At 40.1% G+C, this 20,538-nt stretch overlaps 1 protein-coding gene across 1 annotated transcript in view; it reads right to left on the bottom strand.

The window, feature by feature from the left end:
- Positions 1–18,156, bottom strand: part of SYT10 (synaptotagmin 10) — a 33,411-nt gene extending 15,255 nt beyond the window's left edge. Inside the window, exons 1-2 of the mRNA XM_069859982.1 lie at positions 17,875–18,156; positions 5,600–5,957 (exon numbers count right to left, since the gene is read on the bottom strand). Coding sequence (XP_069716083.1) covers positions 5,600–5,957; positions 17,875–18,025 — 509 coding nt within the window. The 5' untranslated portion in view covers positions 18,026–18,156. The remainder of the gene's footprint in view (positions 1–5,599; positions 5,958–17,874) is intronic.
- Between the last annotated feature and the right edge of the window lie 2,382 nt (positions 18,157–20,538).

Raw genomic sequence — 20,538 nt, 5'->3', positions numbered from 1 at the left:
CATTCACAGTGAACTTCTTGGCTTGAGAGACATACAGTGTCCAGGCAATACACATATTTGTAACCTTGCTTTCAGGCTATGTGGTTGAAACTGAATTCAAACTCTTTCACAGAAAAAGTTGACTCTTCCAGCATTGCTTGATTCCATTGTTCTAGGGCCTGAGTACAGTATAGTCAGATAGGAAAAAAAATCACTTGCAGAATTGTCATCAGTACTTCTTATTTTTTTGGAGGCATTCCATGGTGATTTTCCAATCAAATATTTACCAAGCTTCACCTTGATCACTGTGAAAGGCATTTGAAAAGGCCACACAGATCTACGTCTGGAGGCTTTCTGCATAGTGCTTTCCCTAATCCTACAACATTTTATAGATGACTGTTGGTTTTGCTACACTGCGCTACAGGCTGGGGACATATAGTTCTAGTTGCAATACATTTCAAAGTTTTGGACAACATTTTTCTGTGATAGCTTTTTTTTCCTTCTGTTCTCATACTCAGCTGTGTAGTGCATCAGAAAGTTGATTCCTATACTTCTAGCAAGAAAAAAAAATATATTTAAAACCTTGTAATTGTGAATGTGGTGTTGCATAAGCACATGTGTTTATAGATTTACCTTGACTCATGAACATCAACGGAAATTTATGCCTTTCCTACTAAAAGTGAAATCAGACCCCTGGCATGCCATAGAAGTATAACACTGGTCAAAGAGCTTCATAGAATTAATTATCAGCAGTGGATATTATGACCACACTGTCCAGTTTTTTTTTTTTTGGACATTTTCACATTTCCTTGGTACTTTACTATCTCAACAATCTGTACTGGAAAAGCTCACTACTCCTCCTGTGAGCATATTTAGTTGCCATTAAAAAATAATTTAATTGTCAAAATTTCCTCTGCTTTTTGCAATCAATTACTTATTAATGTCAAATGCAGCCTTGCCTTATCACTTGGTTTCCCTGTGGTGTTGTGTTCTGAAAACAATAGGTATCACAGCTGTGTGTCTCTTTCTTTAAATCAGAAATGCAAATTATCCATTTGAAAGCTGCCAGGACTCATTTCATAGATATTATTTGTATTTTTGCTGTAAGTGAAGTGGTCGCAGAAGGCACGAAGCACACAACTACTGCAGTTCAGCTGAGCAGAGTAACAAGATGGTAATCTGCAGACATTAAATAATATACAAGAACATTTCCCCTTTTGGTTATTTCAGTACTGCTGGGTGCAGGAAGAGGTAACACAAGAACAGAGGAGGTAGAACTTGATAGTCTAGATTTGAAGTAACTCCAAAAAATCCAGGTGTTTTGATCTCAAATTTAGATGAACAATACACCCCTCTCATTATATATTCTACTTTTCTTTTTTTGCACAGACAAGTTGAAAGATTTTCTTTTCTCTTAAACATTAAAACTCCCTGGATTCATAATATATTATGTCCACATTGGAATGGAGTGAGGAGTGGAAAGGCCCTAACTAGTTCAGAAATGTAACACATTGTCCTCGGAGAGTTTCAGGGCAGTCCTTCTGCCTTTGTTCCCTGAGAAGTCCATCTTCATAGGTGTGTTAAACACAGGAAAGGAACTCAACCCCATCCAGAATGGAGTGGCAATAAACGTTTGGACATACAGCAGATTAGATGCTAGCTCTCTAGTACCTCTGACTCACAATGAAGTCCAGGAAGACCTGTATTACTGCTATTTCTATCTGTGCTAATGAAACCTGTCCAGGTAGCCCTTCCTGAGTGCTCCTCACATCAACAGCTGTAGTATTGAGTGAAAAATGGGTACAGAACTAATTCTCTTCTCCTCAACTTCTCTTGCAGTTATGAAGATCTGAGTTAATACTTTTAAAAGTAACATATAAAATCCCAAGTCAATGATTTCTAAGAGACCAACCTTCTTTCGAATTTTCAAATGCCATGCACTTAAGTTCCTCTAGTGAACACAGTCATTGCAAGGTGTCACTAAGTAAGACAGTGCAGCTGTATGGCTGTTCCCTGTGGGAACCAGGAGCACTTTTGCTCTACTAAGCCAAAGTCCTAATTACATAGCGCCTGGTATCGTTCTGAGTCACAGTATTTCACCAAGATAAGTAATTGGTCCATTGATTATTAAGATGCTTCATTGTTGTCATGGCAACATATTTATCTTCCTTTGTTCTGCAGTAACAAAGGAATTAATGACTGTGTTAATGAAGTACATGGATGTCAGCCAACCAGGTTGTGAAAATGCTGCAAAGCTGTGTGCAAAGCTGTGTTTAAATCCAGGCACTTCAGCCTCTACTGGCTCTTACATGTAGCACTCTCGTAATAGACATGCCTTCCCTAACTTAGAACAAATACACTTTGAAAGACAGTAAATTTGCATGTAAATATCTAATATAAAATTGTGCTTGAATCGGAATAAAGATAGAATGAATCTGATTTCTAACTCAGTAAGGCTGTCATATGTAAGATGAAAGAGAAGGGCAGGATGTTGATTTATGATACGACTGGACATTTGTTAGAGGTGGCTCTGGTCAGGCTTTCCTAGATGACGTTAGACCAATCTTTTGGACCAAATTCAGGAATCGACATCAGCATTGCTCTCTCCTCATTGCAGACATTGAAGTCAACAGACCTCCTTGTTTTTCTTTAACCTTAACATTCCCAAGCACCTCACTTTTTTCTTTTTTCCTCTATGGAACTGACTTTCTTTTTAAAGAGTTGAATAATGAGCTACTCAACCACCTAATGCTAAGGACCAAAAAGCATGTCCTTTGAAAATACATTTGAAGAAAGGAATATCCTAGAAGCAATAAACTATATTACAGAACAGTTTCACAAAGTAGTGGGAAGAGTGGTTCTCAGAAACAGCAAAAATGTAAATGAACACCAGTGATACAGGACTTCCTCTATCATACTTTACTGGTTAATTAGGATCATAGGATCAGGAAGTAAAGAACTTTTTTTTTTTTAAAGCAGGCCTTCAGGTCTTTTTGATATTATTAGGAACTATGAAAATTGTACAGTTCTAACTGAGCAGAAAGGTATTGTTTCCCTACACTAACTTGTCTCTATGGTAAATATACAGTCTATAAAAAGTGATCAGATGCAATTTATTATTGTTCTGAATGGCCTCTTAAAATTCTTATGCTTCAATTATAGTGACTTAATATCATTGCATTGCTTTTATTAAGAACTGATGACTGCATGAACCTATTACAGAACAGGTTGCAAGCCTTTTCTTTGCTCCATCTCAGGCAGATCAGTTTAGAAGAGACAATCCAGACAGCAAACATTTCTCTTAGATCCTTTGTCAATGGAATACACATAGGAGACGGTGCATCTGGATCACTCAAGACTCCTGAGTACAACAAAGCAGTGCTGATGATGGTGTAAGAGCAAGTTATTTTACTTCTGTATCTGCTAATGGCTCCCCTTTATTTAGAAGTCCACAATGAAGGACACCAAAGTCAGGTTTCAGTTGTTTTGTGGTCCAAGATGCTGTGAGACGAGGGAGGAGCAATTCAGAAAGTTGGTCTAAATGTCCAGCCTTCATCTCATACATGATATTCTTGGCAGCTATAATTAATATGGTCTGTCAGAAGTTTATTATTCCCTTAAGGCAGGCAGGGGTATAGAAAAAATGCATTTAGGAACACAGAAAGAAACATTTCTGGGTAATTTTTAAGACATCTCATTCTAAACATGTTTTAAGCAATGGTGCAGAATTTTTCAGCAAACTATAAAGGAAGTTGATATCTCCAAACACTATTATTTGGCCAAGGTGGGACAATCAGGGTTACTTAGAGCAAAGGAAATGTCCCTCTCGGGAGAGATTTAACCCTGATAATCTACAGAGCATAAAACAAAAAAACTCCCATACAAAGTTAACAACATACGCAGAAAGAGTAGGAGCGATGGTAGGTTTTAATTTTGTAAGACTGGCTTTGGCTTCATGGATATTTTAGGTGTATTTAGATACAGTCCAAATCACTCTAGAGGTCCATGGGAATACTTCCACAGCCTGAAGTAACTCTGGATCATGTCCCTGGAACCTCTTTCTTCCCTTATAGTACCACAGGGAGTACTCAAGTTCATTTGCCAGCCAGCTATTTCTTGTCTGTTCAGGAAGTCAGACAGCCCGACAACCTACAGATTTACTTGTAGGTAATTTACCTGAAAAAACCTCTTCCAATTAATATCCTATTAGGCAACAGCGAGTTGTGTAACATCCTTGTCATGCTAAGTTGCATTAATTTTGGTCTCTCCATGTTCAGCAGAGCAGTTACAATTTCAAAGTTGTCCCAGTATTTTGGAAATGTTCCTCAGAATGCTCTCTCTCTTAGCAGACAGATACAGTAGCTGGAGCCAGGCATAGCCAGGGCTATATGGCTTAAAGCCAGCTGTACTGTCTCATAATTCAGGAGATGGTTCAGCTGCCAAAGCCAGTTAGATCTCCCCTGGCTGGAGTGCTCTCACTTATAGGAGCTTCCTGTGGTTGCCTGCTGGCTGTTCCATGCTGTTGGAATAGCTGGAAAAAGCACTTCAGCACTCATCACCGCAATGAGCACACTGAGCTGGCAAAATGCTGTCACAGGGACTCACAGAAGTCCAGCAAAGTATCTGCTGCATGTATGGGCTGTACGTACATGCTGTATGCATGTAAACGTAAAGCACATGTCTTCTCCAGTCTTGTGCCTCCAAAGATTATTGTGACCTTATTTTCTTTTTCTGCTTTGGTGGCATGTGTTTGGTAGCAAATGTTTTATTGAGGAAAAGCTACTCCCTATGAAGTATTTGTTTTCTTACTTATGGCATTATGCAATACTTTCAGTGCCTCCTGTAGACTTATTTCTCCTGTTCTCTTTTTATAAAAATTTCCCTTTTTTTTTTTTCTTCGTGATATATAAAGTGATCTTTGCAGTTCACTGTTTGTTTTCTATAAACTAAATTTGCTGACAGTACTTGAAGAAAACCTTGTTTGAAACTACAGGTCACTGCACACATCTTCACTACTTTTCAATATAAAGCAGTACCCAAGACAGAATAAAAGTTTGCATCATCCACTTTAATTCTAAATAAATCATTTCAGCAATACTATATGCTTGCCATTTATTTAAGTATTTATATAAATTCGGTACTGCTTTAAGATCAGTCCATAAGGATCTATGTTCTTAGAGTGGATTTTAATTTATCTGTAAGTGGCAAATCTTGTCTTAAAGAAATGTGCCATCAACAACAAATCTGCAATTTTTGTAGAGGAGAGGGAAATTATCACTCACAAAAGCAGTTGCTGTATCTATTAAAATATCTCTGTGAAAAGCCAGATTTGCAGTTCTTTGAAAAACAGCACTGAGGCAGATTTTTCTGGACACAAATCCTAAAATGGAAATGCTTAAAGTACCAACATATGAGTTTACAAAGCAGTAGAAGGCACACTGTATGTTTCAGAATATTCTGTTCAAAGGACACCGAGGCTTTGCCTTCACATGACTGCCGTTTCACCTGTAACTGCTAAGCAGTCAGTGAATAATCCAGGATCCTGGAAATTTTCAGCAGAGTGTTCTGGCTCTACATATTCCCAGGAAACGTGCCACAAACACAAGTGCCCCTGACTTACCTTGATGATGATGTGGGCTCAGTGATCTGTCTCTGCATGCGCGCATGTTTGATCAGATGCTCTTTCAGTGCATTCTGGACCTCTGCTGGTATATCAGGTGAAGTGTGGCTAATTTTCAACGCAGCTTCAAGTACTTTAGTTGTAGGTTTCCCATTTTCTTTAACTTCCTTTTTCTCACTGGTCTCAAAAACCTCTGTAGGAGCACTGGAGTTGCTCTGTGGGACATTATTGGCATTGGATGCGAGAGGTTTGCTTCTCCAGCAGGGCCAACACAACTTCCAAAAGACAAAAAGAGAGACCACCAGCAAGGCGAGCCCACAGAAGCTGACGACTACTGCTAACAGACTAACTGAGATGTCTGCAAGGAATTCGAAACAAAGATCATCATGACAGACAAACATGGAGAGAAGAAAAAAAGTGACACAGGTAAGGAGAAAAAGGTATCATTATCTTGTGTTTAGGTTTAAAGTCTTATTTAGTGGGGATTTTTTCCCCTCTTTCAATATCTAAGCCTGTACCTGTAACATGTTATAATTCTCTTACTTATTTCACAAGCACTCCATTAATTGTTCAAGCCAGGGGCCACTAATTGTACCACCAATCATGCACCCAGTCAGACTACTCAGGATGTGAGAGACTTCCCAAATACACCCAGTTATTGCTGTCAAAAGGGTGTCTGCTCAGAAACACATCTTGGTGAAGAAGTTAAACCACAGTCAACATTTTCTATTAGTACGCAAGAAGAGAGACCAGTTCTCAACCACCAGGCTGATACACAAATTTCTTCAGGACTTGCCAGATTTCAACTCTCTGTGCTAACTGCTTCAGAAACATGTTTAAACCTAACATTTAAGTGGCATAAATAGAGATAGGATATAGTCTGAAATAACAAGAAATACGTAGGGTTAAATCCTGAGCACTGGAACAAAACTCTGTTAGATCAAGACGGCACACATACATTGTTATGTAAAAATTCTGATCTGAAAATGCAGGTGGCTTCAGAGTACACTATACAATGCCCTGAGCTGTACAGAGACCATACTGTACACTTACCGACCCCTGCTGCCCTGTATTTGACTTCTTCTGCCACAACTAGTTATCATATCCAGTAGCACTGCCAAAGTTAGAAGAACAGATTTCACACCAATAAAATTCCGTGAACAGATATGTATTTTAGGACATGGTGGATGACTAGAAATGCCAGTTGGACCCTAATGAGAAGTTTTATTCTATGTGACATGTTTCAGTTTGATTTTTCCAGTATCATGTAATATGATAAAATATAACTAAAATAATCCCTTTCCTTTTGAAAAGAGCCTTTTGCGTCCTTTAAAAGTATTCAATAAACCTTGTTTGAATGTCCCTCAAGCAATGACAGCTGCTGCTTGTTACAAAAAGTTTTGACAGTTTAACAGTTAATATTTTGTATCCATAGCTCAAGGCTACAGACTACTAAACTGAACAAGTGGAAAAGTGCAACAAGAGTTCCAGCATATTTTTTCCAGGAGATCACAGAAAGATAGATAGTCCTCTATGTATGTATTAGCTCCATGAAACAATATGTAGCTCACAGGTCCCTTTGGGAGATGAAGATTCCAGTAGAAAATTTGGGAATGTTTTCTTTATTAATATATAATATCCAGATACATCTCTTATTAACTAAGCTTAAAGCCCATTCAACATGAAAATGTGACAGAACAGCAAAAGCAAATAGAAAATGATTGCAGTCTGGAGATTTGAAAGGTACAGTTCAACCTTACTTGTGATACATCCTGGCCAGTGTCATGGGGGAACTGGCAGAGAAAATGCTTGTTTAAAGAGTTTGGCTGTCCCGCTTTGAACAGCAGTATGCCTCCTTGACCATATCCTGACAGTCCTGAGAAAGGTGTCCTCCTTTTTGTCTGTGGTTTAATAACAAAATGTAGCCCTTGGAATACACATCAGCTGAATAAGAAATTTATACAGCAAATTCTGACTTAAGATGCTTCTATAAAACTAATGGATGCATAAATATATCTAATAATATTGCAAGACAAGAAGCAAATGATACTTTTGCATATGTTTTTTTCTAGATAATTTATCCCCAGTAGAGATTACTAGGCTATTTGGTTTAATCTTCTGTTTACTCTGATATCCTTCCTAAACCCTGTAATTTTTACTTGGCTTGTGCATGTTCTGCAGCAGACTGTTCAATCTTGACAACAATAGAAGACATTACGAGATGCTGAGTTTACAGCTTGTTTCAATGATTAATCATTTTGTTGCAAATTTGTATTTCTGATTTGTATTTTTGTAGTTCTAATTTACAGTCATTGCTTCTTTCATGTCTTTGTCTGAGAGATTAAAAAACATACGCTTCATAAGGCATGCCTATACAGAATACAAATAAACTAAACACTGCCCAAAAACAAACCCCGGATTTAAAGCTGAATTGCCTATACCAGTCCCTGGAACAGCTTTAAACTGGACCAGTTCATACCCTCCTAGCCAATTCCTGTGCGCAGATCAGGAATTAGAGCAGGGCAGTGATCATTCTTAATAGACTGTCTGGATGTGTCTCTTCTGTTTCAGCAGATTACAAGCTTTAACAGCATGGAGGGAGGCTGCTACGCATGAGTTGGCCGCAGTGCCAGAGAATGGTCATAAGTGAATTTAATATATGAATGCTACAGCACGCCCCGCTAAAGGAACCTTCTTGGTAAACTGAACCAGCCAAATTTTCAAAGAAGATGGAAAAAACATTTCTCAAGTCTCAAAGCCTGATGAAAAGTAGAACCCTTGAAAATGTTGATGATGTATCAGAAATAAACAAAAAATAAAACAAAAAGCAATTAAGTTTTGGGGGATTTGCAATATATCCAGCTCATTTTAGAGATGTTTCACATAATTAGGTTGTGTTTTGAGAGGAAGGCTTTTAGAACTGAATTTTTTTTCTTTCATTTAGAAAATGATGAAACAGGATGTTATAACAACTTTGAAACTGTTGGAAAGATTTTGAAACCAGAAACATGAAAATTGATCCCTTCCAGGAGAGTTTCAACGTGATGAATAGATATTATCAGCTGGAAAACATTTCATCAAAGCATTTCCAGCCAACTCTATTTTAAGTTTTTCACTGCAAGACATTTTTCAAGCCTTCAAATAACTTGATGTCTCTTCTCAACACCTACTCCTGTACTTCACCATTCTCTAAGCTTTTTTCTATATTTCCATTAAACTCTCAAATTCTATGCCAGTCCCAAAATCTTTACAGAAAATGTATGTTCTGTAGCTTTAATAAAATCACATTAAACAGCTGAAGTCTCCAAATCAAGAAAAAGTTGTGGGACCTAATTTTACAAGCAGTTGTACAAATCAGTCTCCATGTTTGCTGTTTCACTAATAAATTAAACAACTACATATATCACACCTAATAATACAACAAATACTTAAACAGAATGATAAAATGTTTTAATTGCTAGAAGTCTGATAAAAAATACTTCATTAAAAAATTGCATTTACTGCCATGATTGCTAGAAAGCAATCAATATGCCATATAAATTGACAAAAAAAAGCATACTGTTTCATTTCCTCACTTGTGATAGCCAAGTCAATTAAGCAGTTATTAGAGAATTGCGGTTATGTAAAGACTGAAATCATCTAGTGACAATCAGGCAAATTGAGCTTTCCATTTCCTTTGCATCTTTGACTGGGTATGTCTCTTATTTTGCCTTTTAGTAGGAAGATTGGCTTAAGATGACAAAACATTAACAGACAATTCTGCAGGCCAGGAGTTTCTTCACATCCTTGCCAAGGAAGTCTAGCTGGAAAGGAAAATGGTTACTGGAGGATGGATGTGTCATCAGCCCAAGACTACACCTCATGTATGTAAGTGTTATTTAAAGATGTAGAACTGGTGGCAAATTCAAAGATTGCCCAAGTTTTTAGCAGTAGAAGGAGATACACTTACTCTGCTGGGACAAAATTGATCACCAGCGTTGTAAACAACATTCTTGTACCAAAAGCAGTTGTTTGACAACTCTTTTTCTGAACTGATAATTGTTGCTTGTCACACTTGCACAGGGCGCAACATCTTTCTGAATGTTCATCAGGGCATACAGCATTATGCTTTCGCCATTCCTGTTCACATGCTGGGCAAACTCAAGAAACTCCTCTTTTTCACACTTCCTCTTCTGATCAGTGGGAAATATTCCAGCAACTTCAACTGAGTTACCTTTTCATTCCCGCTGATATTCCTTTACTGACCTCTGTCCTTAATGTCATCTTCATAGTCCTGATAAAATTTCATAACTGAAAGTATCCTCATGATTTTCTATCTAAAGCTTCTCTTTCAAGATATGGAATTTTGTACAATTTTATATTTCAGATCTGGGAAGGCTATGTCTCCCTGGGAAGTTCATGAATTCTTTTTATGTCTAAAACTTCCCTCTGATTTTTTTATAAACATCCTCAGAAACATCTCTGCCATAAGAGGGTCCTTGACAGCCAGTCTTTCATGTTAGGCGAGCACTTCATAAATGTCCCAACCGCTTTTTCTGGATACCTGGGAATGTTTTAAGCAATAGTTTCTGTACTATGGCTTCCAACAATTTTTTGTTTGAAACTTACCTTAGAAAAACTCTACTCTCAAACATGCACATTGGCAGACTTTCATTTCCAAACCAAATAAAGTTCATTTATATTTTAATCAGTGCCCTGAAAGCATATGTGACTCTTGATGGTTAACTTTGGAAAAACATACTCCATAAACCCATGATCTTTATTGAGGAGAGAGACCAGATAGTGCTGTGATGTAGCTGCCTATGTGTATAAGGCATGTATCTGATGTGGGCCACACTACAGAGAACGTACTCTCGTCAGCTAAGGAACAGGGGGAAAGGAATGCATGGATAAAAAAGGAGGTTGTATTCTCTTTTGACTCACCTCTTGGTCTATATCTGATCCTGCTTTTCATAAATATTTAAAGTACAATGCCTCTGTAACTTTTCTCAAACCTATTTTTCTTCAAATATTAATTTTTTTTGCTTATTCAGTAGCCACAAGCAACTTCATCTTTTCCATAGGGACCACTCTGAAGGTAACTGTGGTGTCTGCAATACCCAGAATCAGCTCAATCAGATAAATTAATATTTCTCTGTTTTTCTAGAGTTTGGAGGGAAGCAGGAGCTTTATCAATTATAAAAGATCTGGGTTCTTTATTCCCATGTATATGAACTAGTTGGCCCAACCCATCATTTTTGCTGTTCATCTTTCCCTGGGGAAATCCAAAGAACATCAAAAGTTGCTGATGTTCATTTCTACTTGGCATCAGCAGACCTTTCACAATTAACTGTTTCATCCAGATCCCTACAGATGGTGATATAACGCTTTAACATGCCTTAGAAAGTGTCAGGTGCAGAGTCTTGTGTTTTCTCTCTCATGATCCATCAAAACACCTGACTTAAATTTCAAACTGCAAATATAGCCTTTCACTCAAAAGCCTCTGTGTAATCTTCTGTGCTGTTCCCATGGAGAAACATACTTTGAAGATCTTCCTCAAATCTTTTGATTCTAGCCCTACTGTGAACGTGTTCCCTCCTAGGCTGTTAACTCAGTTTGTTGACTGAATTTGTTCAAACCAGTCATCACCATCTACTGGCTGGTATATCACTTCTCAATGCTAACAGAGCTCTATGGTAACATGTAAAAATAAAATGGAGTCAAGAATCACTGTGATTTACTACATCTGTACAGAACATAAAATTATTAATCTCTTGTCAAAATTATTTTATCTAAGTTATTTATTAATGCATCTGATAATCATTGTCTGTCCAAACGCAAGTGGAACACCCTCTTTTGTAATTTCAAACTCCTTGATCACATGATGTACAGCAGATACAGGGTATTTCCCAAAAGTGGGCCTTTTTCTAGCTCACATTACCTTCTGTTTTCCATGAATCAGAAGGAATTGCTACAAGAGATGTGCATTCATGAGTCTCAGCACATGATTTGTGTGTTGTATATAATTAGAGAAGATGGGTCTCACTTTTGCCTAGGTCATCGTGTTTTGCCTGAAGTGTAGGAAGCAAATGATGTTGCACTAAGCAACAGCCACTCCTCTCTAACACACCAAATGTAAATTATTAGCCTCCACTTCCAAGGCTTTTTCTGGCCTACCTACTTCCCTACTTGTTAACTCTCACTTAGTCTCAGCAGGAAGTAACTCCCATCTTTGCTCAATCCACACCTGTCCCTCTTAACTTCCACTAACAAAAATCCAGCTTTGGGCTCAGTCCCATGCTGCTCTCACACTTGCAAGGATGTCTCTATTAGCACCTTCAAGAAATCCACATTTTCCTCTTTCAGACAAGTGAATGAAGTGAAAGCACTTCATAAGCCCACTGGACTGCCATTAATCATAAGCTGTACCATACCTGTAAAACAGTTCACACAGCTGAATTGTCATTTTAGACTTGTCATAGTTATGTTTATTCTTACCCAGCATTATATCATGAACATCTCACACATATGACGAGACCCAGCAAAACCCTATCTCTTTACCTCCATCATTAAAGATTTGTCCTTCAGCTGCTACAAACATTTCTATATTTTTCATCTTTATTTCTTTGCAAAACACATATGGAGGAAGCTTCTTTCCTAAAACTCTTTGTTTCTACTGTGTATCACTGCTGTCTGTGTCTTGAGCACTTCTGCATTGTTGTGACTCCCTTCACATTTAATGTAAATAAATCTGGTCTCTGTGCAATGCTCTGCCTTTATGCTGCTGTATTAGATAAATTTCTTGTTTTCATAGCTTGTTAACACTGATTTTGTATATTTTTCAGTAACCCTGCACATTTTCCCCCGACAAACCATATTTCTCTCTGGTAATAACTATGTTCTGACCAGGTGATGAGCTATATCATACATAATTTGATGTGTATGTTTCATGTTCAAATGTTTATTATTTATTTTTATCACATTTCTCTGTAAAAAAATGCTCAGTAGTTTCACACAACAACTACTTTCTCATGAATAAAAAACCACGTTCCTTTCTTATATGGTGGTCCTACACTGATCACAATAGCCTTCACATTCCTTCAAGCCATTTCTGGTCCCCTTCATGCTTGCTTTGGTTCATCTGAGAAGAACTTGCAAGCACACTACTGGGTAACTGTTCTCTCCCTCCTAGATGTATCCAGGCAGTGTAAGCACATCTACAGCTTATATTCCGTGTGTGACTAAATGCAAACCATCAGTAGCCTTTAGCAGGCTGAAAGCTGGTAGGGAAGCAGCTGACACCTAACAGGAGACTCATGCCAGCTACAGCAGGAGGACCCAGGACATTGTTCTCCATGGAAGAGTGAGACTATGTTGCAGAACGTCCATTCACAGGCTGCTCCATTGTCTTCTTGCTCCTTCTATACTTCTACAGTAAACTGTCAGTCGGGGATAGGGTTACAATCTTGGTAGCTACACTTTTACAGTAATAAAATAATCATGAGCAGAATATTTAGGTGAATAACAAACAATCCTGTAGAAGCTGATGCTCTTTGCATGGTCAACTTAAAAAAAAATCATTGTCTGACAAGCAAAAGAGCAAAAATTAATATTGCTCTCTGGGGACTCTCTAGCCACTCTCTAGATTGCTAAAATATGCCCTCCTGGCAGGAAAACAGCTGGTTTCCCTATGAGAACTGATAATGAGATTGTGAAGTTCTGTAGGACTAGCAGGCCCCCCAAAAAAGTAAAGACAGCAGAAAGTGCCCACCAGTTGCAGAGGACATGCAATGAATTTTAAATGTGTGTCCCTAGAGCAGAATGCTGAACCTCCTCTCATTACACTTTATGCAACTGGCTTAACCTTCAGAAATGTTCCCAGCTGGGACTTTGATGTGCTTGATTCCTCTGAAAATCAGGAGGGATGCTTAACTGACATAAATGAATTAAAGTCCTTTACTAATTAGATTACCTGAGTCAAAATACATGCATAACCAAGCTGCATACATGATTTTTGGACACTTTTAGAATTACTTGGATTAGAGACAAATTTTGTCAGGCGCAGTACTACGCATCCAGCTCCCATTTATTTTCCAGTGGAACTCTTCCTTTTAGTTGACAAACATCTTACTAATTTTACCTAAATGTACTAGAATTAAAGATGTAAAAAAAGGGAAAATAAAACCCCACAACAAACAGTTGCACATCTTATTCATTATTTTGCCAAAAACCTTTCAGAAGAAAACTCACATAGTCTCATATCTATATGAAGGTACCATAAATGTAAACAGTTTCCTAATCTTATTGCTGGAGCATTCCCCTGAGATGAAAGAATTAATAGTCCTTGTAATTACCAGGGCAGAAATTATAATAGCAGATGTCGTATCTTCACTAATTGTCTAAAGCTCTTAGAAATTTACAAAATGATTTAACTCACTAAGGTTTTTTTCTTATGAGTTCCATAGATTAATTATCCATTACACTAAATATGATTACCCCTTTTGACCCAAGCAGTGAGCAGTAATTGAAGGTCCTGAGGTGGCAGTGTTGTCACTGAGAGGAAAAAACTATTGAAGAATCAGCCACTTCTTTAATGTAATACTGTTTGCCCACAAAAAATGTCCAAAATATTATTCTGTGTGGAGAAGATGAATCAAACACATGGAGGTTACTTTTTGTTATGAGCAGCACACCTGAATAGCTCTCCTTTCTGCTCTGTTGTTTCGTTTTGTTGTACTCCACCTTCCCAAAGCTATACTCTCCATTTTTTGTTCTGTGTCTTTGGCTTCCCCTTCTTTGTGTTTGATTCTGTTATCTTTTTTCTGCTGCTTCTCCATACCTTGACACCTACACTGTCAAAAAAATCCGTATCCAGCCTCTCTGCTTGCCAGTGAAACTTCTTGGGTCACAAAGTCAACATTGTCTTGTATTTTACTTTGAGGCTGTGATTGTGTGGAGCGGATTCCTCTGAGAAGCTTGGCTGCTTTTCATGATCTAGCTGAACAGAAAGCAATCATCCCACCCAACAACATAACCATGTCGCAGCACTTCTAGCTGCCTTTTTAAATGTTTTTGACTTCCAGAGTATGTTTTTATTCTCGCATTAAATAGAAATTAACTCCTCTACTTTTTACCATCTACTCTTTCACTTTCCAAAATGTTTCTTGCACTATTCTTTCCTTTACAAATATGGGTTTCCTCATCTTTTAGACTTCTCTTCTCCAATGAAATCTCATTAGTGACTTTTACCTATGCTACCTTTGTGATGCTTCTTGAGATGATGAAAACTGGATGAACTCACCATTTAAAGAGAGAATATGCTATCCCTATATTAACTCATTATTTTTCCTTTTATCTCCTCTTTTTACCACCTAATGGACTATTTGCTTTTCAGATTTTCACTGAAAATTTAGCTGTGATTCTATTACAACATGCAGTAATAAACCATAATTCTGTAATAACCTTCTCTTGGTCTTTTATCTCCTCTACATCTCCCAGAAGGCCTCCTCACAACTCAAGTATCTCCTTACTCTTACTATAGTTGTTCTTCTTCACACACTTCAGTGCTAGTCACGGGAACTAATTCCCAACACACTGCGATAGCTGAAGCCCCAGGGAGGAAATAACCGAACTGGTTCCATGATGCATATCATCCAGTGTGGGCATACGCTGGGAAAGTGCTTCCCGCAACATCATTCGGGAGACAGAGCAAAACTGATAGGGCTAAATTAGCCATTCCTCCTCTCTACCCTACACTTAACAGCTGCATGACACCAGAAACTGTGCAGAATTCACAGAGCCAGAGAAGGATATGGCTACAAGATATGGGCTCATACCAACTGCTACCATCCTACGTACGAGACACAGATGTATCAGGAAAACACAAACAATTTATGGCTTCATTCTCAGAATAACACCCTGTCTCTACTTTTAATGAACAGCAGCTACAGATGTTCAACATTGTGGACAGCATAAACTTTATTTATAGAGATTACAAGGAACTCTACATGCATTTAAAGAGCAGAAGAGATATGGCATGGTTCACCTTTCAATGATCACAATTCTCTCAGCCTAAATTGTATTTACAGTCGTACAGTTCATGAAATTCATGTGAGTGACATTTACATCTTGTCTATCCAAGTGATTACATATAAAAATATTGTCAATTATCAACAATGACAGTGCATCTGTTCCTCCTCTGAAGACATAAAGTATTAATATATGCTCTCTAGCACTGTTATTAATGAGACAATGCTTAAAGTAATGTGCATGCCAATAAAGTTGGCATCCAACATCTAATAATGGTTTCCTTTCAAGGAGAAAAAACTGAGATTTAGGAACTCAGTTGAGATGTGAGAACCAGTGATTCAAAACCCTGGTCTGTTATTATCAGTTTTTTTCTAATCCAACAGTTTCAAGTTAGTTAGGGTTTACAAATGAAAAAAACAAGAAGATAATTGACTTTGAAGAAATGCCTAAGAAGCAGCTCCTGTCACTGTGCATAATGCAGCACCAAAGCAAATGTGGAAGAATCACATTTTCTAAACAGCAAACCTTGGTTCACCTCACAGGATATTTCTGTACCTTTCACATCCCACCTGTTTGTATGTCCATTTTGTTTTTAAATGACACCTAATATGGACTCCCTGGGCAGTACTCTTTAAAAATCAGATAGAGAAACTAATCTTTTCAGAGCCAAATTTTCCTGGCTCCATGGGGTTATTTTATTTTCATGCAACCTTCTCCAGTTTGAACCAAGACAACTAACGCGGTGCATGACAGGAGTATACTCAGTAGTTTGCATTACAAAGCATAACAAAACCACGATCCGTGCCGCTGGAAGCCTCTACACCCCCTGTGACCTCTGTATCCCTCTGTCCCCACAGCGAGGCTGCCTGGGGAAGGGTGCCCGTCACAAACCAAACCCCACTGGTCTAGGATGTGCCGAGACGCACCCAACTAGATCAGCTGGAAACTCAGCACAAAGCCCTGGGAGAACTGTGCAGGTCCTGAGGTCTGAAAGATGAACTTCTCTTTCAGACAACAGGTTTTTTGTTATGAGATACTACAAACGCTCCAGAATTTGTAGTAAAATCTGTAGGCACTGGAAGCCGAGAAAAGGGGAAAAAAGTAACAGCTGCGGCGTAGCAACAGGCAGCTGGGGCACATGCTGAGAACCTGCTGCTTTTGGTGTTAATTTATTTAATTTGTACCGTACGCATGTTGTTTGTTAGCCATAACATAAACTGTCTATTTGCACTTATGGACAGCCAGAATAGGTTACCAATCCCTTGTGGCAGAAATTAACGAAAGAACTTGCGCTAATTGTCAAACCCCATCCTAAAACCAAGTACCATGGAAAGCAAGGGGTCCGGAGAATACTGCACAAAATAACGCAACAGCGCAGAACCGATCCCGAAAGATCCTGAGAATCTAGAAATCAGTGATCAAAGATAGCATCGTTACGAGTCAAAACACTGGCTTTAACCCCGACAATTTTTTCTCGCCTGAAAATTTAAATATTTCATATAAGTATTGATCCGGATTCCTTCCTCCCTCCCCTACAAATTGTCCTGGACGTGTCCTGAGCGGCTCGGAGCGCTGCCCTGACTCCACAGGTTCCCACCGTCAGAAACGCCTCCGGCCGCCCGGAGCGACTCACGGAGGGGATGCAAAATACCTCAAACCCTTCTCAGACAGAGGCTCTGTCAAGTTTGACGGCGCGGACGCTCCGAGCCCCCGTTTGCCGAGCTGCTCCCGGAGCCCCGTTTGCCTCCCGCGCCGGCCCCGCCGCTCCGAACCCCAAAGGGGCGGCTGGGGGGGGACCAGAGAGAGGGCGACGGGGACCCGCGACAAGAGCAGCCGACACCCCCGTCTCCCCCGCTCCCCGCACAGCCCCGGGGCCGAGTTTTGCCTCGAGAGAAACTCCCACCGCGGGGAAAACCTGGCTGGAGCGGAGCGAAGGGGCGAGCTGCGGGGCACCAGGGTGTCTCCGGCGGCGGGGCTCGCCGATCGGCGGCGATTCCTCTCCCCTCGGCGCCTCTCCCAGCTCCCTGCGCCCCGACCCACCGCCCCCCGGGCGCTGGTCCCCATCCCAGGAGCGGGAAAAGGGAGGTGGGGGTCGGGGACGGGGACAGCCAGCGGTCCCGATGCTCCTTCCCCAGGGCTGCGAGAGGGGAAAGACGATTTGTAAGCGAGCTCAGTGACTGCCCCCCCCCCCCCGCCCGCCCCCTCAGCACGCAGGGAAGGCGAAGGAAAAAGTTGCGTTCTCCGGCCGCCCACGCCGGTGCCGGTACCTGTGCCGCCGATGCCTCGGCGAGCGGTCTCCAGGGGGAAGATGCCGGCGCACTTCTCCCTCTCCACCTGCCCGCCCAGGCAGAGCTCGGAGATGATCTGCAGCGCCTTGTGGCACAGGCTGCCCACGCCGTCCTCCACGGGGAAACTCATCTTCTGCCTCCCGCCCGCTTAATTAAGCCATGGCCCGGGCGGGACGGCTCCGCGGGCCCCGATCCGCGCAGCCTCCCGCGGGGAGCGGAGCGGCGGGAGCGCAGCGGCGGGCGCGGCGCGAGTGAACCCGCGCTCTCATCCGAAGAAGTAGTGAAGGAGGAGGGGGGAGAGGAGGGGGGGAACCAGAGACACACAAAAACAACAACAACAAAAAAAAAAAAAACAGCGGAGGGGGGAATAAAAAGAAAAAAAGGGGGGGGGGGGCGGACAAGCATCGACTTAGCAACGCCTTTTGTGCCTAGCGGGTTCGGCAGGCGGCTCGGCCAATGGCAGCTCAGAGCAGGGGGGCCGCGGGGGGAGCTTCTCGCATCCCCGGGGAAACTTTTCCTCGCCCCGCCCCGCGGCCGGGACCGTGCGCGGCGAGGAGCGGAGCGGGGTCCGCGCTGCCCCGCTCCCCATCGCAGGCGCCGCGCAGCGAGCGTCGGAGCGCTTCGAGCCGAGCTCCTCGGTCACTCGCCGCGCCGGCTCGGCGAGGAAGAGCTTATTCCCCACCTCTCCGGCCATTTTTACCGGAACGTTTATTTTTTAGGTTGATCTGGGCGCTGTTCTCTTCGGTAGATAACTTCGTTAACTAAACCACCGTCTCCACTACGCTTTCCAGCGGCAGAGTTATAGAGTAGTTGACTCCAGTGATTTCTTTGAATTGTAAACGAGTTAGAGTAACCTTCGTATTGCCTCCTCTATTTCCTCAACAAGTTCTGTAAAGTTGAGGTTTATTTTTATAGATAAAGTTCCAGGTACTGTGAACATACTCCTGAAAACCAGTTCAGCATGTGCTGCTAGTGGTTGTTTCAGTTACTGGTTGCATAGCTGAGCCAGACTTAAGATAGTACTATGTTCATATACTTAACCAACATTCAGATGAATTTTTGTATTTGTGAATATAAATGCTGCTATTTCCATGGCATATGTATGTCTTTTGATACTTAAGTCTAACTAAGCATTTAGTTAGAAAGTGGAAGGAAGTCTGATGGCAGTTTGCTTAACAGCACAGCCTGTTGTCTGCTGCTAGAGTGTCTTGGTTTCATAAGCATGAGAAGTTAACTTGTGTATTATTCAGTTGTTTTGGTTTTTTTTTCCTCCAGATTTTGGATTTTTGATCTGTTACCTGAAAACTAGTAACACACTCTCTAACAAACTGCAAAGTTGAGCACTTCCAAACTTTGTAACCATCAATCAAGAACTTCAAATAATGAAACAACCCAGAAACATTCTGTCCAATTTTAGTTCTGAAATCTGGTGCTTTATATAGTATTGATGCTTGTAAAAATACAAGATGATACTTCCAAAGATCAGACACTTGGCTTTTTTGAATACTCCTGTATTTATGCATGTGAATTCATACAGATGTATTTTTCAAAACCTTAGGAAAGTAATAGTCTCTGTTGTACACAATCCATAACATCAACAGAAAGTCTGTTCGATAAAGTTCTTTCTTAGCAGGTATTTCAGAAATACCACATGCTACTAAAGAAATTATTCATTGTTTAATTGTTAAAGAAATTATTAATTTCCTGGGACTAGCACTGTCAAAACTCTGTTATTTCTGCAAAATGTTCTGACAAATCCTAGAATGTTTAGACTACAACTAGTCAGGGCAAAGAACTGTGTAGTACTGTTTGAAAATTCATTTAACCCTCATGATGACATAAATCTGTACAATTATTACCATGAAAATAGGTTTGCTCCCAGTAAAATGCTATGTGCATATTTTCATTACAGTGAAGCCAACTGATGCCTATTTCCAGACTTCAAAATATGAACATATTTACTGTTCATGTGACATTTACAGTCCTGTTCCCAAAATTCTGTCATGCACCACCAACTAATAATTTAGCAGTCTGTTTATCTTTGACACATATTCAGAAATCTACCAAAAGCTAACAGGAGACATGTATACAGACTAGTGAAGGAGGTCTTGAACAAGAATTGGTTTTAATGAGAGTACGGACAGCATTTAAATGCTGAGACCTAAGGTCTTCTACTTCTGAACCTTTCTAAAGATTGTCTTTCTGTCCATGGATGTTATTCGTCATGCAGTTCATGAGTAAAATCTTTTGTCTCTGAAGTTACTGGCAGTTTTGCCTTTGATTATAATAGTCAGTGTTTCACACACAAATCAGTTTGCCACCCTGCTTGTTTACTTATGTTGTGAGACTTTGGTACATTCTTCTATTGTTTGTCTTTGCATATAAGAACTTCATTTCAGTGAAGATCATACCACATTATTACTATTACTGTTGATAGCATCGATCAGTACATTGATACAGAAAAGCACTGATAGTCATATTCTACGTCAGTAATATTTTTAAAAAAAATGGAAGACAGATTTTCACGTAGTTGTCTGGAGACAGGTACCCAACTGGTACCTCTCTTAGTTGTCTTAAATATTTTAAAAGATGCTCTTAAGCATATGGAAAAATCTAGCCACACTAACTACTATCACTGTATCT

Source organism: Phaenicophaeus curvirostris, chromosome 1, assembly GCF_032191515.1.
Source record: "Phaenicophaeus curvirostris isolate KB17595 chromosome 1, BPBGC_Pcur_1.0, whole genome shotgun sequence".
Classification (NCBI taxonomy): Eukaryota; Metazoa; Chordata; class Aves; order Cuculiformes; family Cuculidae; genus Phaenicophaeus; species Phaenicophaeus curvirostris.
This window is presented reverse-complemented; position numbering and strand designations above follow the sequence as displayed.